This window comes from Meleagris gallopavo, chromosome 7 (genome assembly GCF_000146605.3).
Source record: "Meleagris gallopavo isolate NT-WF06-2002-E0010 breed Aviagen turkey brand Nicholas breeding stock chromosome 7, Turkey_5.1, whole genome shotgun sequence".
Lineage (NCBI taxonomy): Eukaryota > Metazoa > Chordata > Aves > Galliformes > Phasianidae > Meleagris > Meleagris gallopavo.
Genome location: NC_015017.2, coordinates 22,359,425 through 22,385,579, shown reverse-complemented (window position 1 = coordinate 22,385,579; position 26,155 = coordinate 22,359,425). Strand labels below are relative to the sequence as shown.

The 26,155-nt window shown below is 39.9% G+C and overlaps 1 protein-coding gene across 1 annotated transcript in view; it reads left to right on the top strand.

Annotated features, from left to right (window-relative positions):
* The first annotated feature begins 2,007 nt into the window (after nucleotides 1-2,007).
* Nucleotides 2,008-26,155, top strand: part of METAP1D (methionyl aminopeptidase type 1D, mitochondrial) — a 39,742-nt gene continuing 15,594 nt past the window's right edge. Inside the window, exons 1-3 of the mRNA XM_019617201.2 lie at nucleotides 2,008-2,028; nucleotides 23,072-23,238; nucleotides 25,629-25,778. Of these exons, the coding sequence (XP_019472746.1) occupies nucleotides 2,025-2,028; nucleotides 23,072-23,238; nucleotides 25,629-25,778 (321 nt within the window). The 5' untranslated portion in view covers nucleotides 2,008-2,024. The remainder of the gene's footprint in view (nucleotides 2,029-23,071; nucleotides 23,239-25,628; nucleotides 25,779-26,155) is intronic.

Here is a 26,155-nt window from a genome sequence, read left to right as displayed (position 1 = left end):
CACCGCGGCGCGGGGCCCGGCGCTGCATGAGGGGAAAGCCGAGCGCGCGTCTCCGGGTGTGCCCCGCCTAACGCTGCCGCGCTTTGTGGAAGCGCGCCGGGCGCGCACAGGCTGCAGGAGCGCTTCCCTCTAGGCTTTATGTTATCATCTTAGCGCTTAAATAAGAAAAACGTTTTCTGACAGAACTGTGTGTTTATCCTACCAACCCACCGAATCTCGGAACTTTTACTTGCGTGCAGGTGCTTTCCCGCCCGCCTTTCCTCACGCCGCGCTCCGGCTGAAGGCGCCTTTCCTACCGCGCGCCCAGCAGAAGCGAATCCCTCTTGTTTGCACTACGCCGTGCTCACACGGCACTGCTGCACAAAGTGCTCGATGGAAAACGCGTTATCTTACTGGTGTGAGGTGATTTAGCTCTCGTCGCTTCCCCTCAGGGTTTTGCTGTCTTAAACTACATCAGGCTTTGAGCCCTTTGAACAATAGGGATGTTTCTTTTTCGCTTCAGTTGCGAAATCTTGAATGTGTGAATAGGAAGAAGCATCTCACCCTGGTCTCAATGAAAGGCTTGTATGATTAAATAACATTTTGTCTAAGTCTTGAATAATTATTATAATAATAAAGAGTAGACCAATTCCATGTTAATTTTAACTTTCACATTAAACTGCAGTGCTATGCAGCTGACATAGCAGCCCTTTTTTCACTGTATTGATCCTGATCTTCTACTGCACTTTTATTTTCCATTCTGTCCAATAAGTCTTGAGCAGCCTTTGGAAAACATAAGAGCTTTTTCTTCATAATTAATCCTACATCATTCAGGGCAGAAGAGCCACATCGGCTGTTTTTCCTTGATGAGGGCTCATGTCCACAGGGAAATGCCATTTTACTCAGATCCTTGGAACCTGGGCTTCAGCTGAATGCTGGCTTTCTGAGCCTCCTATTTGTTTTACTTTAAATGCCAGTCTAATCCTCTGTGCTTACGCATGTGCCATTTGGAAAGTGAATCACATTTTCAGTACATGGTACCATACAACATTGGCTATTTTTTTGGTTGTTGTTTTAAATCTCAAATGAAGTGAAATTTAGTGTGCAGCCTCATTATTGATTTCTTGCTTCAGCAACGGTATATCTGCAAACTTTGTTCTGGGTGTTGTGTGGCCAGTACAATTGCCTCCACTCCTCCATGTCCAAAAACCCCAAGTCTGTCACTGAGTTAAAATATCCAAGCCATTTAAATTTGTTAAGCCTTCATACTCTCCCTTCAGATGTCAAACTTTATTCAGATCCCCTGGTAGAAATACATTTCCAGAAGTTGAAAAAGCAAAAATGTCATAGTTCAGACAAGACTGATTAAACTGAATCCAGTTTTCCCTGAATTGGACAGTTCAGTGTAATTTAATTTGCAAATACTGAAAGACAGAAGTAATTTTAATTAGATTTCAGTCTACCTAAGGGAATCTATTCCACCTAAATTGAAGGAAAATTACTTTTTGATAGCCTCTTATGTGATATCTCTTCATACTTCTGGTGTCACATTTCTATGAATGATGAAAGTTTTCATTATTACGGAATTGTTTCTAGATAAGTGCATTTGAAAAGCAGAGATCTTGAAAATTTGTGTGCTGGTTAAATACATTCTCCTTGTATTGGAAGGAATTAGGCTGTCATAAAAATATATATTCATTATGTTTGAAGATGTTGAATGATTATGTTTGCGAACAGTTAAGTAGTGTAATTTTTTTGTTAGATGTATCAGAGAATTTATTTGAATATTTCCTGTCTCGTTAGAGGCAGAATTGCAACTGTCAACTGTATGGGAACTGCTGAATCACAGCCTGAACCTCTGACTGATCACCCGAGGCAAGCAATGAGTCAGCCACAGGAGCACAGGTGAAGGCAATTCACCTGTGCTGCAGGAAGGGGTGGAGCCTGGCTGCACCTCTCCTAGACCCCATTTAAGAGCTGACTAGCAGGGGGAAGGATCTTTTTTGGAGATCCCCTTCTCTGGAGTTTTGTAGCGAGCCCAGGATATGGGTAAGCCTTCTATCCTCTTTTGGTATCATAACTGTATGGCCAAGTTCTCTGGTATATTTTGTAAGTATAATATCTGTATGTTCATTGATTATACAGTCAACGCAAGAAGAATGTGTGTGGGTGGCTTGTGCAAACCTCTGGGATTCTGTAGGCTCCAGCCCATATTTCAGAGTGGCCTTGCTCGGGGTTTAGATGCCACCACTATTTGTGAAGGATTTTACAGGTGATGCATAGAAATGCTAATTGTATTTACTATTTTGTAAAAGATAAATAAGAAACTGCTAGAACAACCACAATGATAGCATGCTAGCCTGTCGCAGTTTGTGCTTATAAATAATACTGGTTGTATGATGTTTTACCAGATTGTAAATGCTCTAATTACATATTATGACAGTTTCAGGTATTACAATAATTGCATCTGTGATGTTCATTGGTAATAAAATCAAGAAGAAGACATCAAAGAACTGCATGTCTCCAAATTCAACTTAGGTGATTTCAGGCATAATAATCTTTTATTGATCTATTAATTTTAGGCATTAAATTATGGTAGACTAGAAGCCCTTATTTCCTTGTAATGAAGTTTCAGGGCTCGGAGACACAGGAAAATAACCGATGAGAAGACATGCCTTGTTGAACAAGTCTCTTATTGTGTTAAATACTGGTGTTGCTGTTTTCTTACACTGCTTCCCTATCTCTACCAATGAATATTTCTTAATAATCTGTGATGCGTATTATTGCCAGACATGTGAAGTTAATTTGTTGCAGACTGGAGGGTGTAGGATCTCTCTCTTAGACACGTGGCCTGTGTGCGCAGGCTGTAAGCTTATTTGTGCATTATTTTGTCTCTATTCTGATAGAATTGGACATTTTGCAGGTATCCTAAACAGGTGTAGGTAAGCTTTTAAATCCTGCTCGTGTGGAAAAGCTGTAGATGTCATTTTTGGGCTGTTTGCCTTGTGCAGTACTGGGGATTGTATTTTTCTTCTGTGGATGGAGAGCCATATTAAAATGTTTGTTTTCAGGGCATTTTCTGATAATTTTACTCTTCTCCCATCCCTTAGCACCATGAAGAGGAAATACGTGATCAATACATGTTTATAAATCCTTTCCAAAATAAAGGGGAAAGGGGGAGGCATAGCTGGAGTAAGGCTGTTGCGCTATGGCTTCAAAGCCTCATGCTTCCAAGTTTGCCTAGAAGTGCAGAGTCTCATTAGAAATCTTTATTTATTAGCAGTATCTTCTGTATTACAAAGCATATTATTGGGATGTGTAGATCAGGTCTGTTTGCAGGTCTGGTAGTAACATGTTGTTGAGTGTTGTGTATCCTTCAGAGCCTGTTCAGGTAAGATGAGAGTATTTCAAAGAAATAAAAGGAATGAAAACATCTCCAGCAAGGTTGCTCATTAGACTATTCTGAAGCACTGCAGAAGTTAGAAACATTAGCTCAGATCTTGTAGGGATTAGACTAATAGAAAAAGATGTCAGCAAATCACTGAGGCAGTATGAAGCAATTATTTCATGTCCTTCAGGTAAAGTGTGTGTGTATAAGTTTTATGTAATATTTTTGTGTGATTAGACATGGCTTTGACATTTAAGATAGCAAAGCAAGCAGTCAGCTTTCAAAGTATCATTTTATGGTGAACTCTGTATGCTAGTATGCAGAAGTGTGCTGTAGAGCCAGCAGTTGGGAGGTGCTTAAATAAATAAAGTACCTGCTGGAAGTATCCTCACATCTCTCTTTCTTGGCTTTTTGGCTTTAGAAACATAGTCAAGATCAAAGCTGTTAATTCACTGAGAATATCTGTCCAAAACCTCTGTAGTTTCCACCACCTACAAGGGTAGAGGGCTCTTCCCGCTCTGGGAACAGTTTCAGAAATGCTGTAGGGAATCAGTCTGTTTCCATCTTTTTGATAATGTGCTTTGAAATTAGAGTTACTTTTTTTTAGATGTTGCTTGCCCTTTGCAAGTGTGACCATAAACTCAGCATGTAGAAGACTATTCTCATGATGAGAATGAACCTTTAGAATTTCTTAGCACTGTTGATAGTCAAATACTAAAAGCATCTTTTCACTTGTATCTTTATCACTGTTAATCTTAGAAATGTGCAAATCAAAAATTAAAAATCTTCAGTCCTCACTTGTAGAAACCTTTAATTTTTTTAAAGCCATCTAATGCATTAAAAAAAAAAACAACCCTGTCTCACATATAGATATCAGTCCTGGGGGAAACATTTCCTGGTATCTCAGGCTGATAATGAGTATGTCCTATAAGTCTGAAGGTTTTTTGGCACCTGGGAAAAGTGATTGAAAACTTTTGTCAGAGTTTTCAAGATCAAATGATGCTTGGCTGCACTGTGCAATATGTGAGCTGGGCAATTAGCTGGAAGCAAACATTAATTCAGATTTTCCATTAATTTGTAGACAGACTCATGTCTCCAGAATTTAGCATTAGCATTATCAGCTGCAAATGATGCATGGTAGAAGTTCAAACCATTTGATCGCAGCACACTTTTAACACTTTCAAACGATCCAGAGGTAGTTCCATCCCTGTCTTGCAAAACGTCAGGCAGACAGGGAATTATTCCCATTTCAACAGTGCAGCAATGAGCAACTCTGGGGGAGACATACACCTCGTGGTTTGAGGCATGAGAGGAAAAAAATATTCCCCTTTCAATAAAGTGTTTAATTGTCTTCAGTCAGCTGAGAGGTAATGCGTTGCTGGCAGCACACAGAGCCTTTGTTCTGATGCAATGTATCACTGCTAGCTGGGGGGCACTTGTGGGGCACGGTTTCTCCATTAGCTTCGTTCTCCCCATTGACATCAGCCAAGGCTGCGTTCCCAGGAAGGAGGCTCCTTAGCAGATGCCCTCACCTCGCCCACCTCACAGCAGGCCAGCCACCATGCTGGAGGCTGTGCAGCTTTGGCCAGCACCCCAGGGTCCATTTTCAGATACCAGAAAATGTGAGGTAAACCCAGCTATAATCCTTCTGGCAAAACTGAACTGTTACATTTTGCACGTATCCTTTTCCATTTTGCAGACTCTTCTCTTAAAAGTCGCCATCCCCTAGACAGAAAGGAGCTCCTTTCTTTCTCCATTTCCATTTCATAGCTCTGTCCTGTGGCAGGTGGGTGCCCTGGTGTGGCGGTTTGCTGTGAAGCTGGTACCCAGCTCTGTAAGTGGGCTATGGTCCCTGAAGGAAAAGTGGTATACTGTGCAACAGATCTCGGCTGGTCCCCGAACTTGTTTAATGCAATGTGTAGCATTTGAAGAATAAGAACGAAGAACTGAAACTTGCTGTATTCTGGATTGGCATTGTGAATGGCAGTGTATTTTAGAGCATGTAGCTTATCTTACCAAAGCGACAGGATGAGGTGCCACTTGAGCATATGTAGTGGAACAGGTTGTGCCTCCCGGATCTCAGCCCAGGTAGCTATGGGAGACAAAAGGGGTTGAAATTGTTAACAGCAGTTGATGGATGGAGAAACTGTAACTCCAAGGGAGTAATTTGCAGAGCATCTTGTAGAAGTGTGACATCAGGAGAATTAAATGGAGTCTGAAACCTGTGCTAACACTTGCTATTTCTAAGCTGCTGGGTTAATGCATTGTTTAAAAATGGACATATATGAAATGGCTTTCTAGATGTAGATAATATATTCCTTGCAGTCTAGTTTTGCCCTGAATTTCTTTAAGTAGATGGGAAGATTACTGTGAGATGTACACAAAAATTACATCTGATAGCTAGAAAGTTCTGAAATTCTGAGTGACTTCCAGATCTGTAGGGAAAACTGAACTACTCCATTCTGACATGTTTCCCACTATTTCTTACATGATTTTCAATGTATAGAGATGGTAAGGTTGATATTACAGCAAAAAGCAAGTCCGTTTCAGTGGTTGAATTGCCTTAGTACAGTGACAGTGTTCTCATTTCTTACTCTGAAGTTTGGGTTTCTGCTGAAGTCAAATAGGAGATCACCTGCTTCTAGTTTTGGATTTGCAGCTAAAAGTACAGCAGAGGTCTGTGTCAAGAAATCTAAGCTGTTTTTCCCTTCTGTCATATTTGGACATACTAGATATAATGCTCTGGTTTTGACAGTTGTGAATCATGAGCAAATGTAAGTGAAAGTGTAGGAATTCTTAGCAATGTTCACAGACAATTCTTCTGTTCTGCTGCAAACTATAATTTCAGAGTAGATATTGGTTGTATACGCAGTCTGTAAAGGGCCTCTGTGCTAAAACTGCCTGTAAGACTCCAAGTTACAGTTATCTCAATTGCCATTTGGGATTGTGTAATTTTTCCTCTTTTTCATTCCTCCTTTCCTCTTACCCACTCCCAAACCAGCACAGTTTGATAGCACTTGGAAATTCGCATCTGGTGAAGCACTTTGGTACATCTTCCTCTGCACACCAGGTTGGGTTGGTGGCTTGCAGTGCTTCTGAACACCACACCCCAGTGCTGTTGGTCTAGCTATATTTATTAGTGTTAAAATATAATTGGAGTCCTTTTGCATATAATCAAATGGGAAGGGGATTGGTTACAGTACAACTGTGGGCTTTGTTGGTTTGTTTTGCTTTTTGATTTTTTTTGTCTTTTCAAGCCGTATGCTTTGTTGCAGTGGTTTCTTTCCTAAGTATTTCTATTTAAGATTTTTTTAAGATATACCTGTGTGCTGGGTCTAACTTTCATATTACATATGTACTTTCTCTTCCTTCTTCACATAAGGAGGGGTCTATACTTCGTGTGCTCTCTGCCTTACAGTTATGCATCCTGCAGAAAGAGACTGTTTGACTTCAGTGTTTTAACTTTATAGTTTTTAGCTACATGTTTCTGGAGTTTCCCTGACCACTGCTATTATCTGGTGGTGCTGATATTTCATCAAGTTTAGAGAAGCAATCTACCTGGATTCAGGCCTGGGTGAGCTGCTGTAGCTGATGCGCCTGATCCCCTCTGCTCAGAAACCCAAGCCTCTGGATTCCCAGGGGCACTGAAAGAAAGCTGCCTTCAGATGCTGCTCTCTGCTTTCATTTTTTGTTGTTCTTGCATATCTGCACTTTATGCTGATGGACAATGTACCTCCCCACCAGCAAGGTCTTCTGGAGAACAGATTCTTTTTAAAATAGAATGGAATCAGAAGCAGCTAAGAGTACAGGTAGTGAAGAAGTTACTTTGGCATCTCTTGCTGTTTAGAAATAAAGCAACAAGTTATTAAACAAAATAAAAATGTTGCAGCTTTAGTGTTATTTGGACGTGTTGGTTTCTTATTATATAGTCATTTCTGTGCTTTCAGTGCAGAGTACAATGCATATTGATTTTGTTCTGCCATGTTTCTCCTTTAATCTGTTTCATTCTGTTACAAGAGCTACATTCTGTGAACACTGCATATGATTTTACAAAAGTTGAAATTCCTTTATTTAGAAAATGTTTGTAGAATTATTTTTATTTTTTTTAGGATCACAGAATGAGTGTTAGTTGTCCATCTAATTAAATTCAATTGCATTTCCCATATGTTTTGTTCTTACTTTGCTCTTATATGCCTCTATTTTTATCAGGATATATAAATTTCTGTTTGTTTTTTTTTTAAATCATGATGTTGGCAGACAGATACAAGCATGTGTCTGTCCTGCTTTAAAATATATATGAATATTTATAATCTTAAATTTATAATTCTTCCACATGGGGGGGGGGAACTTGAAATTTCTTCTAATTTGTCAAGACTTATTCTCTCGTTGTTTTGAGTTGTATGATCTTGCTGTCTTTCTTTTTTAAAATTAATAGATGCATATATGAGAAGAGTCATTCAAAATTGCTTCTTCCTATTTCAGCCTTTTTGACCAGGCTGACCGGACGAGCAGACAGAACACATTAATTATTCTTCCTGATAAATGCAGTTCTGCCTTGTTCATGTATCTTTTGCTACTCAGATTTACCTATCTAACAGCATATACACCATTACTCGTAGAGAGAATTATTTTCCTGATATCCTAAGAAAGTGTGTGGAAACCTGGCTTTAACTACTTCTTGTTTTTCTACTGTTGTAAGTTTTGTGAACTCTATTTTTCTGAACATGAGCTATTTACCCGGGGAGGAACTACAGTAACTAGAGAACTTACAGAGCTCTGGCATCACAAATGTGCTGATAGAACAGATAAGGATTCTCAGATTTATTTAATTAAATCTAGTGGCTCACAAGCATCTGAGATAAAGATGTCTTTACTAAAAATGCAGTGATTCTTTTCCCCTACCACGGGAACAGAAGGTCTGCTGTAGCACAGTGCATGTATTGTATTACAGTTCACATCTCTCAGGCTTCTCTGCTCAAGATTTGACATTTCTGCTGTTTCTGACAGTTTTTAAAAAGCGGTAAAAAAAAAAATCACATCAGATCTTTTTATGCATCAAAAAGTGTAGCTATAATCATGTGGTATAATCACATTAAGAATTTTTTTCCAATCTCCAGCAAGGGAGAAAGCTACTGGCCTTACTTACCAACACTAATTCAAAGTTTTGGATAATTGGGGATTACCTGAGGACTGAAGCTTAAGTTGTTCTCTTGCATCGTGGCCATATCTGGAGGCCACAGACTTCATACTTCTGTTGTTAGCATAGTCCAGGATCCTCACACTCCAGTGGATGTGCAGCAGTTTGTGGAGTAAGGGAGAGGCTGAGGCTTTGCCAGCTTGCTATTGTATGCTGTCTCACCCGGGTGTCTGCGGGACTTCATAGTCCCCAGACTGATGGCTGTGGTGGGAGCAAACAACTTGGTGGCACGCCTTCTTGGATGAGCCGCTGAGCTCGCTGTCTCTCCACCTACAATACAGGTATTTATCTACCTTGCAGGTGCATTGGCTGAGGTTAATGAGTTGTTTATAAAGCACTTTGAAGATGAAAAGCTCTGTAAAAATGTTAAGTATAATTATGTATGAGTTCTTGAGTGCATAATGGCTGTTTGCTTGCTAGTATTTAAAGCAATTTATAACACACTAAGTATGAAAAGCGCTGTATGAAGTCAAGCTCTAGTTTCCATTTAAGAAAAGTCATTCTTATTTTGTTTTCAGTAGTTCAAGTCATACCACTCATCTTCTGTGTTCCACAGTGAACAAAAACATTTAGAAGATTTTTTTGAAAGGATTCATTTCAAAACTTTTCAAGTCATTATCTGGTAAGGATTTCTTCTCTTTCAATTATATCTTACCCTATCTGTATGACCCAGCTTTTGTTTGCCGAGTTCCTGTGTCTTATCCCTTCTTCCATTTTTACCAAATGTTCCTTCTGTCCCTTCTTATGCTTCAGTCTGAGAGGCCGTGACCTTCCTCTCCCTGTGTAGGGGACTGGGACACAGTCATAATAAACTTTTTTAAACTTAATCTTTTTCAGTCTTTGGGTAGGATCATAAAGAAAGGACATTTGGGAGGATATAAGGGAAAACATCTAAGGTAGTGTTTGCAAACTGAACCGTTTGTTGGCAAAGGGTAGTATCACATGATAACACGATAGTACACGGGTTATTGGACAGGAAATTTGATATTAGTTTTTAAATTCCTTTTTAGATAATTCCTTTTTAGATAGTTCATATTAAAAACATACTATTTAAATGGAAAACAATCTGGAAATATTTTATGACATTTTATGTCAGAAACAAAGTCTGGAAAGTTTGTTTGTCTTGTTAAATAGCTGATTCCGTGGGGAGTTTTCCTTTTAGAGATGTTGTCCTTTCCAAATCAGTAGATGCCTTTCCCTATATGTTTTAATTTTTGAAAAAAAGAAGAAAAGGTTGGAAGCCAAGTGTTCATTGAGCTGCTTATGCTGCATGGAAGGAAGCCTTAGGGTAATAAAGAGCTCTTCAGAGCTCCTCAGAGGTCTTCTGGCAGCTTTACACTGTAGTAGTATGCAGCCTGAGAAAACTGTCATGAGAGTGTTTGAAAGTTGTGCTGTTCTCTCTCTGGTTTAGAAGATAAATAACCAGCCACTGTAGCCAGCTGTGTAAAGTCTCCAACTCTTGCATTTTAAGGATGTTTACTTTCATGTATTTATACTTAAAATCACTGTTTAAAGTGATGTTTCAGTTTGAGATCAAGCGTATTTTGAACTGTGAAGGACTACTGTGGTAATTAATGTTATCTAAATTTATACATTAGCACTTACAACATATCAGATATTATCAGGTTATCTGTTTCATGTTTAGCTGTACATGAAGTTAAATTAGGTCCTGCGTTATGTATTTTTTAGAATTATGAAAATCAACACACTTGACACAACACTGAAAGAAAATGACAAAGAAATTATTTTTCTCACATACATCCAGCTGTTCAGTCTCAGATCTTCTGACTAGAGTTGGGGAAAAAACAATAGTGAGCTCCTAACTTTCTTCCACTGTGCATAGGCATAACTGGAACAGATGCATACCTCTCTTTCTGACTGTGCCATTGCAGTAGTAGCAAATATATCAGAACTGTCTTCACGGTGTCTGTTTGCTCACTGAGTGGGGCTCAGGGCTCCAGATATTAATGAAGTTGTGATCAGTACCATAGAATTTAATTGACATTTATATCACTTTGCAATAGGCCATGCAGGTAGTTTGAAATGAATTTCATGTTTCCATTATTTAAATATATGGCAGTATCTTAGCACTTACTTTCCTTTGTTTGCTGATGTGAGGATGATTTGAGAGCCAGAAACAATTGATATCTCCTCCAGTACGTGTCTCAGGTGCAATTCTGCCAATACTCATAACTCCTCTTATCACATCCTTTATGTACTCCAGCACCAAAGCTTCTCACCTGGAATTTATCCAGTGTTGCACTGAAGTCTGTCAACAGACAGACCAAAGACATGTTGAACATGGAAGGTGTCTGGCTCTGTGGTGGGGCTGCTGCAGAAAGCTGCAGGAGCTCCAGCACTAGTTCTAGAAATGAGGCTTTGGATCTGTCTGTCCAGCTCTCAGAGTAATTTATAGTATGCCATGAAACACATCTGGATAAAGGTTTAATGAATGACTTCACTGGCCTGAATCTTAATTAGAAAGATGGTGATTTCAGCTGTAATTGCACTATCGAAATTGAGACATCAGAACTTCCACATGCAGATCTGTGGTTCTAGTAGAGCACTCTCAAGATGGCTGCGTGCAGTCATTGCATTTATCAGGATGCTGATCTTCCTTGCTAGCACCGAAGTGTACTGCTTGCCACATGTAAGCTCTGCTAGTAGCCTGGTTTTTATTTACTACTAAAGCATTTCCCATGCTCACCATGCAGTGCAGTACGTGCCTGTGTGTTTCATGACACAGAGACAGCTAAGTAGCCTTCTTTTTCAGCTGTGTCAAGGTGCCACTGTATTTTTACTGAAGGGTGAAAAAAAATGTCTTTGTATCAATTTGAATGGAAAGTCTCTTGCAAAATATTTTTTTCATGCAATTAATGTCTATAGATTGTGCCTGTCCAGTCAGTTCTGCCTCTGGAGTTCTTTCTATCCTAACAAAGCTCTGAGCAAATACATACAAAAGTGAGCTCGGTTCTAGCTGCAGCCTCCTCAATTGCAAGCAGCTGAGTCTTGTCCTAGCAAGTGGGAGATCCAGCTGTGGGCCCAGATTGCTGCTCACATTGGTCTGCATCTCCAGGGGAAATACTGTTGCAAAGCTTATGTTTAAACCTCAAACTTATTACAACAACAACAGAAAGAGTTACAGTGGATGTTTGTCAAATCATGCAAGAGAATCTAGGAGTTCTGCCTTGAATTTGTGAATTAGTAATTGGCTAAGTGGGATGTCCCTATGGAGACTTCCATGGATTGCTGCCCAGCTTTGCAGACAAAATAGCTACACTTGCTCTGAAGAAATGCCTGTCATATTTTGCTGGCAAGTTAGATTATCTTCATCTTGGGGAAAGCAAAACACTTACTGCTGCTTATAGATATTTACTATCTGTGCAAATCCTTTTCAGTTTAGAAAAGGATTTGGAAACTTAATCTCTTGAAAAGACCCATTGCATACTTGATCTGTTCTAGAAATTCAAATGTTGGAATAGCTCAAAATATACACAGTGAATAGAGATGAAGGCAGTTTAGAAATTTTATTTATTTAAGCATGCTTGTGTGGAAAGTAGCAGTCATGGGCCTTGTTCTGTCCATCATTAGGACACCTGATAGAACAGAGGTTTTGTGTGGTAACTGTTACTGTGAAGTTGCAGCAGCAGAAGTGAATGGGAGCACAGTGAAGGTTTTGGAGGTGAAAAGTATTGTCTAAAGTACAACGGGACTTCATAATCCAGTTCTAAGGGATTAATCAGGTGCTGTAGTCGGTGTTTAGTTGTCTTTGTTCTGATAAGTATTGCTTGTAGGTCTTCCAGGAAGTCTCTTGCAGCAGTAGCTGGGGTGTTGATGGTACAAGATGGGGTAGTCCTTCCTTACTGCCTAGTTCTTGGAATCTGACTAACGTTTGCTCATTGGAGAGTGAGGGAGCCGAGGAGCAGGGTTGGGACCCCTCCTGAAGACATGCTTTGGGAATTCACAGATGATTGATAGCATATCCATCTTAACTGTTCCTGCATTACGTCAGACAGGTGTAGGGAAGTGATTGTGTCAGATCCAGGCTTGCGTGTATGGTGTCACTTTCATGAAATGTGCTGATATCCTTCATCTTCCCAAGGCATGTGAGAGGTCATGGTTTAAACTGAACCTGTAGTCATCGCAGTGGTGATTATTGTTTAAATTGGTGGTAAATCAGCCACCAAGCTGGTGCAAACGGATGCCTTAGCTCTTTCTCAGTTAGTGCCTGCTGTACTCAGCTATTTAATAGATTCCAGTTAAATATTTGTTGGTTCAGGAACTTGAGCATGGCAAATGCAGTCTGGGGAGTTCCAAGTAGTAGAGCCTAGCTGAGCCTTGTACTTTGTTGTGTCCCAGCTAGTGTGTGTTAAAAGCTGAAGCTCAGGTCCTGCTTGTGTTCGTCTGCATCCATGAATAGAAAGAGGAAAGGCAGTGAAGGTGCAACTGGGAGAGCAGTGGCTTAAAAGTGCCAAAGACGGGGCAGGCAAGGGAACACATCGCCTTTGTGCCCAGGGTGCTGCAGCTCCTCAACACTGTGTAGTGTTTAAAAAAAAAAACTGCACAAGTTTTTCCAGATGCTTCTTTGGATAATTTTCCTCCTGTTCCTGACAGACGATTGCAGGCACATCCCAGTGTTTGTGCAGAGGATGAGAGTGGCACCACAGAGAACTGCAAGCTGTCCTGCCTGTGCTGGGAAGGATGGCTGGTGCCTTGGGATGGGAGGGGCCTGGATTGCAGCAGTGCTGTGCAGGAGGAGTGATGTTGTGTCTGGAGCCGGAAAACACACTTTGAAACCGCATGTGGGAAATGTAAAACACCTTATTACCCTTTCCCTACCACAGAAGAAAGTCCGTTTTTGAATTTGTGAAAGCTTATAAAAGCTCAGTGTCTGTGGGGGAGACCATTGCCATTCTGATTCAGACTGGCTGCCAAGAGCACGATGTCGGCGCATCCAACTTGCTGTCCCTGAGGTTTGCCTGTATCTGTTGGAGGAATCACCGAGGAAGCAAAAGGTTTCCGAATCTCAAGCTTTCTGACTGGCTAGGGCTGCTTTTTTGCTTCCTGGGGCTTGCTCCACCTGGCTGGCCTTGCCACCTGCCCAGCCCTGCAGCCCACCTCGCCATGTGGTAATGCTGATGAAGATCTACTGGCAACAAGTGGCCCGGTCTGTCTGCGTTGCCTTCAGCAGGAGTTCCCTGACAACGGCCTTTAGGCAGGGGAAGCCTCGCTGCCAGCACCATGTCAACAGGCAGGCCGCTCGGGAGTGCAGCGCGGCCGCCTGTCCCCGTGCCAAGAGTGAGTTCTGCTGATCCTGATCGGCTCCGTTTGTCAACATGGGGCTCCTGCTGAGCTGTGTGAGAGGAGGATCGTTCTTGGCACGGGGCTGTCTGGCTGCACCCGCCAGGGCCTGGCAGCCGCCCCACCAGGATGCCAGCACCCTGCCTGCACCCTCGGCCCTGCGGCTGTGCTGCTGGGAAGGGTTGGGATGGGAAGAGGGAGATTCCTTTGCTTCGTTTGCAAGGCTGCTTTTTTTTTTTGTGGCTGTCTGGATGATTAATGTGAATAGGAAAATACTGTTGACCCATTTAAATCACGTTAAACGACATCCATTGCTCATCTGCATAATGAAATACACACTGAACATTACAGCCTAAGTATAAGAGCCAGTGAACTACAAAAATAATATTTTACTCATTTAGATTATGAAGTAAAATATAGGACATTAGTACTAATCATAGTATTAAGTTTTAAGCCATGCAAATTGTAATTGTCAGTGAAAAAGAACTATAAGTTGAAAAGGCTATTAGCATTTCAGCTTTAACAGTTAATTTGAGTAATCTTTTTTTTTTTTGCTAGTGTGCAGCTCAGGAAAGTCTGTATGCAAAACATTTAATAATAAGTTCAGCACCGTTTGGTGTCATTATTTAATTTCAGCCATTATAGAAGTGTTAGAAATATTAATTTGCAGTATTCAAATGTATTGACATTTTACGTTACAAAGAGTAAATTGTAATCTTCACTTGAATAAAATCAAATCCAAAAGACAAATTGTTAGTAGCAGATGAGATAATTTTGAGCATTTAAGTATCAAAGCAAAAGCCAAAGCCTTTAAAATATGAATTTTATCAAATAGAGACATCATTTTCAGCATTTTAAACTAAATACAAATTTTAAAACACTGAATTTAGGCTGTCAGGTTTCTATGGTTACCCACCTTTCCAGCGGTTTTGTGAGATGTGTAAATAGGCCTATGAGTCACTTGTAATTATTTGTTTCTTGTTTGTAATAGTTGTAATTCTGTGTTCAGTTTGAATCCAATATAGTTCACACCACATGCTTTGGTTTATGTATATTTTAGTGCATATGATTGACAGTGATTGAGCATTTCTCATGGAGTGCTTGTTTTTTTGTCGTAAGTGATGTATGGTGGTACTTCTGAAAAGGTAAACAGCTTCTTCCTGTATCAGTGTTTGATAAACAGGGACTTTTATGATAAGAAAGAGGTCTTTGTAAATGTTAAGCAAGGAGATAAGTGAAAGGCATTTAAAAAAAAAAAAATTAAAACAGCTCCCAGGCGTTATACTCTTCCCAATTTGATCCATAATCCTATCATTATAATTCATTCAGTGGCCCAGTGTCACATATTTATGAATAAGCTTTCAAGCTATGCATTAAAAGCACATCCTGATGACTGACAGGTTTAAAAATAAATGCTTTAAGAAGGATGCTAGAAGTTATCTGCTGCAAGCTTTTGATTGGAGCATCTCCTTGTGCAGAGCGTCTTCATGGGGAAAAATCAAAGCTTTTTTCCTCAAACACCACAGCAGTGTAGTTGGGACAGCTGTAAGCTCTTACAGTTACCTGCTTGTGTATTTTGAAGTCCAGTGCACAGGACGCAGTGCCCCAACCTTACCCTCCATTCCAGCACAGAACACGGACATCATCTTTTCAGTACAACACTCAAGTGTCCTAATAAAACTTACATTTTGGAGTGGAAACAGAGTAATACGAGGAACTAATAAAATTCAGCAAAAGGCAAGAAATTGTTCTTTTTACCAAATGAGTAGTAATGTAAGTACTTTATTAAGATATTCCTTCCCAAATTGCTAATGATATACGCTCTTTTTCATTTTGAGATAAGCCCAGCTTATCATTCGGAAATTATCTTGTATCCTTAGAGACTGGGCTGCAGTTGTTTATTGCAAGGAGTCTTGTATTCTAGGTGGAGAAAAGCCTGCTAATGATCACTCTTCTCCCTGTACCTCAACCTATGCAGAAAATCCTGAGTTTGAGAGCAGTCCTGTGTTTTCTGAGCAAATACTATGTATTTTTCAGCAGCCCTGCTCATCCATTGAAAGAAAGGATTTAGTTAAAAAAAAAAAAACTTGTGATGATTCAGACATTTTCCCATTTCTGATCGAAAAGTAAGATATTAAGGTAGGAATTATTTTTAACTTGCTGCCAGCACCATTTAGTGCTGTATCAGGCATGGGTGCAGCAGGTAGACATGCCAGCTGAAAAGCACTTGTTTCCCGGTGCACTGGAGCAGATTTTTATCCCAGTAGGATTCAGTGAATATTAAGCTGTGGATGGGTGCATATTAACAACAAGATCTGTTTTGTGTACGTGTGTGTGAGGGTTATTGGAATGGCTTATTTTTTGATCTGAAATGACTGCTATTTTTAAACTGACTAACTTGTTTCAATAGCTGTTACTCCCCTATGACATCAAGGTGGGGAGCACAATAACTAACCCGCCGAGCATAAGTCATTCCTCTGATGCTTTACAAAACCTAAAGGTAGAAGGTGTTTGAGAGGTGTTTTTAACATGCAGACCTGAGCAGATATTTGTTTCTCATTCTGATTTACTGACTTTATGATAAATTAACTTACTCAGTTTAGGAATGTAGAAGAGGAGTGTTTCTCCTGCTAGTCATAGAAGTTGAAATTTACCAGATGCTGTAGTTTGTAGCCTAAATTCCCCTGGTATTAACTGTGTGAAACTCTTAATATTGCTTTGTTCAACTTTTCAATCTGACTCATTTGCTGTGGTACTCTAGGCAGCACTTTCTGTTTATTTTCTGTTTGTGTTGCACTGTTGGAGAGGGAAGATTCAGTAGAAATAGCACTGGGAGGGAGGACTGTACAGGAGAGCTACAGTGCCCCATTTCCAAAGTTAAGCATTCCACTCCAGGCGCATTTCAGGTAATAGACAATTAATTTCCTTTGGTACATGCATAAGTATAGTTCAGATACAGCTAGATGCTACTCCACATTTTTTACGCCCCGTGATAAAATGAGAGAGTGCTGTTTAATGACATCAGAGTTTTGCTCAGTCACTGCCTCGGTGTGACTGCATGTGTCTGTATGCATAAGAGCTCAGGGAATTGGTTGAAGGGGTTTTTAAGGATATAAAATTAAATTTTCCTCTTGGCCTTATTTGTTAAAGTTGTACTGTGGGTTGCTGCTGATAGAAGGTGGCATCAAGCCAACTTCCTAGCGGAGCTGCAGGAGGGTCACAGCTTGTCGTGACCTGGGCACTATTACTTGAATGTTGTTATTATTGGGATGAAGTACCCTTAGGCTGTCATCCTTCCTGTAAATAGAAGAGATTCTGATTCTCTGTGGCTTCCCAGTTTACCAACTTGCAGAACAGCTATTTTGTTGGCCATAGGTTTGATTGAATAATGAATTAGAAGATCTGTATTACTCAAAAGGATCTAATTCATCATCTTAGCGTGCCAGACTACAGCGAGTAATAATAAGGAAAAGCCAAACAAGAGTGCATTTCCATGGAGTCTGTAAATTTCCAACCAATTAAAACATTCATTTGTATGAGTATATGGCAAACAAATTGCCAGGCTCTGCTCTCCATGAAGTAAAGGCAGCATTTTTATCAGCCAGGAGTGTTGCTGGTGCCGAGGGCCTGACAGGCTGCAGGAGGCCTGGAGAATGGAGCGGGGCTCATGGGGCAGTGAGAACAGCAACCCCTTGATTCCTTAACCAAACAACTTCTGTCATCAGTATCTGACTGACGGTAATAATTAAATTGAACAATGCCAGTCTGAATACAGATTTTGAAACATGCTGGTCCTGATTTTGGTTTGTCAGGGTACAGTCATAAGTGTGTTGCTGTTATAACCAAAGTCACATCTACCCTAATGAATATTTCATTTCCCCAGTCATGCTATTAAAACCAGAATGTTTTTACCGTTTCGTTTCTGTTTTCTCTTCTCCAGTACCATCATGATGGCTGCGTCCTGTTTACAAATTGCTGCTGGTCACATTTTCTGTAGTCCTAGTAGGTTTTGCTTTCCCCTAATATGGGCAATTAGGAGGAAATATTTCTCACGAGCATGGGTTTGCTCTTTTCCATGTAATGACATAGTCCTGTAATCCAGGAAACAGTGCTGTATGGTATCCATGTCCATGATTTCCTGATGTGGGGAAAAAAGTGTGGAAAGCATCTGGAGAGGAGGAGACCCCTTTACCAGCTTGTTTCCTGTAAGCGAAATTGGAAGACCTTGTCTGTGCAAATAGATTTCAAAATAGAGTCTGCCCTTTGACTGTCTCCATAATTACACAGCTCTCTCTGTATTTTATTTGGCTGCCAGAGCAGTTAACCCCTGGAAGTAAGGGGCTGATGGTGGCGTGACCAGCACGGGTGTGCAGACATGACCATGTGAATACACTCTTGTTTAGAGAAGCCTGTCGTTAAGACCTCATTACAATATACTTTTACCAGATTTAACAGTTGTTACTTGTTGGATTGTGTTGATTAAGATATGTTATATCCTTAATACAGAGAATGCAGAGGTATTAGCTGCAAAAAAGGAGAAAAAAAAAAAAAGAAAAAGAAAAGTTATTTTTTGGCTTTGATGTAATCAACGTCTGTCAACAGAATGAATTTGCTTTTGTTTAATTTCAAGGGCTCTTGTCCTTCTACTTTGCCCAATCAGTTTCAACTTGTGCCTGAGGCATTTCCCTATGTTGTTCTTTTTTTCTTCTTCTTTCTTTCTTTTACTTTTTTTTTTAAGCAAATGCACAGGTTATTGCTTGTGAAATGTGAGCAGCTCTTCTGTTACACAGGTTACACAGAATTGGAGAGAACCTTTAATCTTTCCCAGTCTGTTTTTGAAGCTTACGTATACCTCTGCAACACTACAGAGGGATTACAAAGTCAGTGTTTTATTAATTACAACTACAAATAAAGGTCTGTCAAGACACAACCATTAGTTCAGATTTAAAAGTTTGAGCATAAATATAAAAAGCTATATCAAATCATCTCTAGTTAGATGGTTGGATTCCATATGGTTCAGCTATCACGTTTTCTAATGCTTTGCTTCAAACTTTAAAGATTCAAAAAAAGGAAAACTTGCACAAGCAAAACTGTATGATTGATATAATAGTAAGATGTACTGACAAGCCAGATTAAAAATCTCTAGTGTTTTATCCTCAAATATCAATATACTCAGAAAATCTGCATGGTTATTATAATTCAGGTTTTTAAAAAATGATAAAATAGATGAAATCACATATTTAAAAATTAATTGCCTGATGTTTCCAATGTTCATATATTCAAGGCAAAATTTGCTTTATCAAGAGCAAACTGCTTTTATTTTCTAAATGTGCTCCTGTAGCTATTAGGACAGCCTTTATGATGGAAAGTATTTAATATGTTCTAATTTCAGTGTTTTTCCCTTTCACAGTGTGCTCGTGTTTGTTGTAGCACAGAACCGTCATGAAGTTTAGCCTTTGGTAACATTTTTGCTAATGGTTGGGAAACATGAACTCTTTCATAAATAAATACCAAAAAATTGTGTACTAACAGCTACATTTGATGACTCATATGGATGAACAGTTTTTTGCATGGCCACTCTGCACCTTGTTGAAAATGTAGCAGATGGGTTGCTGTAACTGTTGAAGAAGCATCAGTGAAGTGCTTAACCACGAGTTCATTTCCAGCATCTCCCTTTAAAAATACTTCTTGACCAGAGGAAAATCACATTTAAATGACTAAAATCAACTTAATTAAGGGTCATTAATAGAGATACACATAAAAAACTCTCTGCTCTGAGGGTGAAATGGGAGCATTTCATTATACAGTGTAGCAGATAACAATTAAAATAGACCTAGAGTAAAAGGCTAATAAATATAGGGCACATTTGTGCTGCAAAATCAGTCACTTCAAATGCTCCCTCCCATCATCACACTTGAATTCTGTATTCAGCCCCTTTGGCTGGCTCATTTAAAAGGAAAGGAAAATATGATTTCCACAAAAGTTAAATCCATCTGGTAATTCACGAAAGCTCGCAGCACGTATTTATATGATTAATACAAATTAAAGTCTGAGGTGTGCAGAGGAATCCAGCAGCAGGCACACACACAGCCTGCACAGTGGGATTTACCACAGAGTTGGGGGAGCAGTTGTCTGTAATTTTCTGCGCGCAGAGCATCGTCTCTGCTGATGCGATTTCAGGAACACCGATAATAATTCTCATTATTGCAGTTGATAGTAAATGTATTCTGTTATTTGTAGCAAGTGACACAACCTTACTGCTGGAGGAGAAAAGGCAGACACAGATGGCAGCTCGCATCCCGCCCGTGCTGCTGTGTTCCAAGCTGCCTGGCTCTCTGATGCCTACAGTTCTGCTGGAAGCCGCCTAAATCGTGCTTTTATGAACCATCTCACAGCAATTAATGCACGCAGAAAGCTTCACAAAAAGGATGTGCTCGGGCATCAGTGCAGGAGAAGTCCATCAGAGGCTGCCAGAAGCTGCTCAGGGTGGAGGGGCCGGCAGCAGCACAGCGGTTGGGGCGATGTGGAGCACACGGCCAGTTGCTGCTGTCTCAGTGATTGATGGTGTTGCTATATCAAATTAGCTGTGAATATAGGAGCTTGAAAATAAAAGGAGCTGTGGAGACATGAGGAAGGCCTTCTTATGGAAGGAAGTGGACATAGTCCAGATTTTCATTATGAAACAGTAACGTTGTTATATTTTAATGCCATTTTATTTTTACTTCGAAGGAGAATGTTTTCTCTTATAATTTTGTATTGTTCCTAACAAAGGTTTAGTTATTCTGTGTTTGTAACTCTTGTGATGTGCTTTAGGAGACAGATCATACTGTGGTGGTATTTATTTGGTTGTCGCATTTCACCTGTTTGAGTGGTGGGTATTTTTGTGCGCGTCTGGTTTATAATGAGCAGTTAGTGGGATAACAACAGACTGCGGTACCTCATTATCCTGTTACTCGTGACAAGACTCACGGTGTGGCACTGGGGGAACAGAGGGGAAAAAATTTATTCCCCATAAGAAGGTATCCCTTTTGAACGTGGGATGGCTAATTAGGTGTGAACCCACTGATCTGAATTGGTTTGATGCATCGATTTGGGACATTCAGAGCTCTGCTGACAAATAACTGACAGACAGACACCTTTATTTTGCCAGTGAGCAATGTGCCCAGCTGGACAGATGCCCAGCAGTGTACTACTAAAAGGGCAGCAGTGGAAATACAAGGCTATTGGTGACCATGTGGACTTCAGCTGCTCGTGGCCATGTGTGTAGGTTTTGGTGCCTTTAGCACATGGGTGCAGAGCTGTGGGGCAGTGCCATCAGCTGTGGTGAGAGCGAGGTCCTCCTGCTGCACGTCGTAAGGTGCTGCTTCTGAAGACCCAAAAGTTACCGCCTCTGCAGATTCTGTGTTTCCAGCTTCCAAAAATGCATGCAAGCTGTTCAAGGAGCTGTAGGATGTTTCAGGCTCTTTGGATGAGCTTCTGCACTCTGCAGGGTTTTGTTTTTCATTTGGCAAGATTTTTTCCTTGTGGAGGAAATGCTGGGAAAGTAGTAAGAGATGAAGCTAGTGATGAGATAATAACTCTCAGAACGCCAGTCCAAGCCAGCCCCTTGTTAATGGGGCAGCTCCACTTCCACAGAGGCACTCTCTTCCCACAGGAAGCAGGGGACTGTCACTAGCGTACCCTGGTCAGGCTGGCAGCGGGATCTGAACCTTACCCTCCAACTCTGCCTCATTACCTAGGAACAGTTTAAAACAGCAAAAATCTTGTATTGAGTAAAATTCTCTTCAGCATTTCGGGTGTTACACAAATTCAGATATTGTTAACTAACCTTAGCACTGCCCGGTGTGAGACACTCAGGAAAGAGTCCAAAGCAAACCTTGTTCAGCAATTGCCTTCATTTTTTGGGGGCCCAGGAAGTTTGTAGTTCAACTCTTCGTGTATCGTGGGGTGATGTAAAAGGGCCATCTGTAAAGCCAAGTGTGCATGGGAAGAGATACTATGACATCTGGACAAGATAAGTGTAGGAAGGAAGGAATATACAGTAAATAAAAATAGACAAAATACAGAAAAAACTCCTAAAAAGAAAATAATTTTTACATAGTTAAAAATATGCAGTAGACAGATTTCTTTATTTCTGTGATGTAAAGATGTTTAGGTAACCTCTTCTTAAACAAAACCATTTTCTTTTTTCTGAGTATTAATTATTCATGCTGGTTACTTGCCACAGAAGGTTGCTCTTGTATTTATACACATATGACTTCTTTCAAAGGTAATTTAACTATTACATGAACTTTACTCCTTATTCGAAAAATAAAGAAACTGCAGTTTAGATTATAGACTTTTTTAGCAAAGGAAATAAACACAATGTTTTATACTGTTTAATTTGACAGTGTAAATAATCCTCTCAAATTTAGTGTACTTTGCTGTCTTGATGGTAGTGTCATCTTCTGTGATGCTTTACTATGTTTCTGTTGCCTTTCTGACAACAGTTGGGCTTTCATGCCTATTTTTCTTGGCAAAATGCATCATTGCCCAGAAAGTAAGTGAGGGCAATGATTACTGAGGAACTGCCCTCCCAACTTCCCATGTAAATTAGGGGAAATCTGATTCAAATACTCCAAGGCAATTACAGACTTCAGTGGCCTCAATTGCCCTTGACCAAGACTAAAAATCACTCGCGTTGTTTGTTCTCTTCCTGCTAAGGCAGGAAATGGCTACAGACTGAACCCAAATTTTGAATCTTGATGTAAATGATGAGAGCTGAAATGTGTGATGAATTCATTGAGAATTTTTGGATGAAAATGTCTGCAATCAACATGGAATTATTTTGTTTCTCTCTTAGTTTCTTGCAGTTTACCCTTTCCGCAAGCCTTGTGAAGTGCAGCTTCTAGCCGTGCGAGCTGCTACAAACAGATTGGGCATCAGCCCTAGCTGAGGTTTGGGGAATTTCCCCATGCTACATTTTAATGCATTAAACCAATATAGATATAATATTTTATAAAGCTCTGATGTAGTGCTTTGTGATTCTTTTTTTTTGTTCTCAGTGATTCTTGGTGTTAATACTGTAGTGGTACAAGATTTTAATTTCTTGGCTACTGCACAAGTTCTGCAATTTATTTTATGTGGTGCCTTTCTTTTTTCGTATTTTACAATTGTAATATGGTAGTAGAAGAAAAGTTAACCATTTCAAACTTATCTGTTAACAGGTTCTGTGACTGACTGCCTCAGAATTTTTTCTTCATGCCATCGTGTCTACCTGCACAGGCAATCAAGTAATCAACAACAGAGATGCTTCTTTTCTCAGGGACAAATAAATGCTGTTTATAGCATAGTTTGGCCAGCAATGGTTTCTCCAGCTCATCCAGTTCCCGAGGTACTGCAATTGTTATTATCTAATCTGTTTTTCAGTCAGTGTAGGAGTTGACTGCACAGCTGATCAAGTGCATTCAAAGGTTTGGATACAGTCCTATAATGCGGTCTGGCATTTGAAATAACAGCGCTAGTGAGAGAAGTTTTCAGCTCCCTACCACATTAAACAGTGATGTATCTGGTTGTTAGAGAGTTTAAACCTGGGGCTCGTTAAGTTACGTTCATATAAACATGGAATGTTATAATCATCTGTCAGCACTTAATGCTTCTAGTCCAGGTTCTCCTTTTGGATGACTATAGACAGTCCTACTAGAAATCATTAGGAATCATTCATGAACATCTGAGTCCTTTTCTGTATACATCTCTAGCAAGCTAATTATAAAAATGTTTATATCTACCTGAACGTTTTGTTAATTGCTGAGTCACGTTCAGGATGAGAGCACACAATACCTGCTAGTAGCTGCCCTACAGCCCCACTGTTCCTTCCAAACTAATCTTGACTGTCTCTGGGTATTATTTTTCTTCCAACACGTAATTTTCTCTTTATTTATTTTGGGGCCAAAAGAGGTTTTCTCATGTAATTTTAACATATGTTCCACTTCTGGTTTCCTTTTTTTTCTTTTTCTTTTTCTTTTTTTTTTCTTTAATTACAGCATACTGTTCAACTCTCTTTCATTCAAAGCATCTTTCATTCAGCCAAAAAATTGCCCTTCCTAAACAGTGCTTTTCTGGATGAGCATTAGTACTTTCCACATGATTATAGATTTCTTGTGCAAAGTGCAAAATATTTCCATGGGCCAAAAATACAAAAAAAAATAAAAATGTTATTTACAAAAGCAGATGGGAATGCTGAATGTAGGGCTGTGACACCTAAGGAGCAGGGAAAGCATGTGGTTTTGTGTTTTATATGTTTTCAAAGATTGAAGAACTGTATCACTTGCTTCTTTTAGGATAAAGAGGAAGAAATATATTGTCATACTAGAAAGTATTCTTCACAGATCACTGTGCTTACACTGTCCGAAATTAGTCTAAATTTTTCAACTCTGAAAACTTGAGGATCCAGTTACCACTTGCTACAGAGTATGCCAGAAACCAAATTGAGAAAATACCAGACGTATTTTGTTGTGAAATTGTAGGTGTAGATGTTTATACATATGCTGCTTTGGATTTTTCCCTTAACAGATTTCACAGGTCAACAGGTTCAGGTCTCAGCAGAAAATCAGTGCCTTCCGAGGAGGTAGTGGAGGTGCTGTAGTGTATGCAGTGGGTAATCCAGCAAATGTATTTTTTTCCTTCTAAATTAAGTTCCGTGGTATATATTTCAACAGGATGCTGTAAAGGCTGATATGCCGTTTCTCTTAAATGAAATTCACATTTGAAAATCTGTGAATTCGGTAAAGATTCAGTTAAACTCAGACAGAGAAGTGATGAAATACCAGTAAGAACAACAATGGCCTTCTTATTTGAAGTCCTGCTGGAGTTAATAGGTTACACCACTCTTCTTTACCCCCACACTGGGATTTTGTGTGGTCTTGTATACAGCTGAAGTGGCCACTTTGCCTCCTGCCCTGCCAGCTTGGTTCTGTTTCGTGAGCTGACGCAGAGCCCAAGTCTGGTGGGTGAAGACGCTCTCCCACCCCATTGGTGAAATCACCAGTACCTGTGGAAACCAAGTGCATTTTTCTCACTGTGCGATGTTATCTTGCTGTGAAAATATTGTGGATTCAAAAAAATAATCAGAAATTGAATTTAACATCCATGTGACTACTGAGAGCTTTCTGTGAAAATAGGAAAGAAAGTTTATTACAATTTCTGTGACACAGAAATTGGGATATCCTTGCATAGTACTGAAGATGGACAAGTTTGCATGTAGTTTGAGAACTAGGTTAACAAGTGAAAACTCTAAATTAAAATAAGTTAAATTCTAGTGTTCTTAGTTTAAAAAAAAAAAACAGCAAAAAACTGTCTTGTGAAAATTAGCACAAGTTTTGTGTGAGCACGAAACTAAGGACCTAATCTCATTGTCCAGGTCATTGCAGTGTTCGGATGCTTTTTCTATATGATATGTCACTCTGCAGAAAAAAATAAAATTCTAAGTCTTTCTCTCACAGTTTTAAAACTTGAGACTGTGCTAAAAGTGTACTGCAGTCCTCAGGATTTCAGCACAGGGAGGTTAACAGACTGCACAAGTCAGTAGTACCAGGCAATGTTAAGTTCAAAAGGGCAGTGGAAGTAATACTGAGGCAGCCTTGAGGGTTTGCCCTGATGGCTTAGGAAGGTCGATACTACGACAGAAAGGGCAAGCTGCCATGAAGCAGGAGGCAGTATCTGAGAAAATGATCCCATTGTCATGCTCAGTTTTCTGATCTTCATTTTCAATCCTTTTTCTCCAAGCACATAAAGAAGCCAGACTATGTGACGACAGGCATTGTACCAGACTGGGGAGACGGCATAGAAATTAAGAATGAAGATCAGATTCAAGGCCTTCGTCAGGCTTGTCAATTGGCCCGTCATGTCCTGCTTCTGGCTGGAAGGGGCTTAAAGGTAATGATTACATAAGTCCCCAAACAGCTTGAATGTCTTTTATGCTTTCACTTACTTTTTTTCCTACTTTTTTTTCTTCTTTTGCTGTCCTTATTGTGCATCCAACTGTAACATAAACATTGAAAAAGGACTTGTTAACTTCTGATTCACTTCCTGATATACCTACCTAACTATTTCTATATTTTAAATCTGTGCAGCCTGAGCTGTTTGCTCAGGTGCAGTCTCTGTAATCTTCCTTCTGTTTGGATTATGCCAAATCAAATGAGTTTCTAAGAAGGTCCATGGTACTTTTTTTTTTTTTCCTATAACGTTATGGCCAATCTTCCTTGTATATTCTGCTCTTTGACTCTGCATGTGTGCAAGGCCAAGGGGCCAGG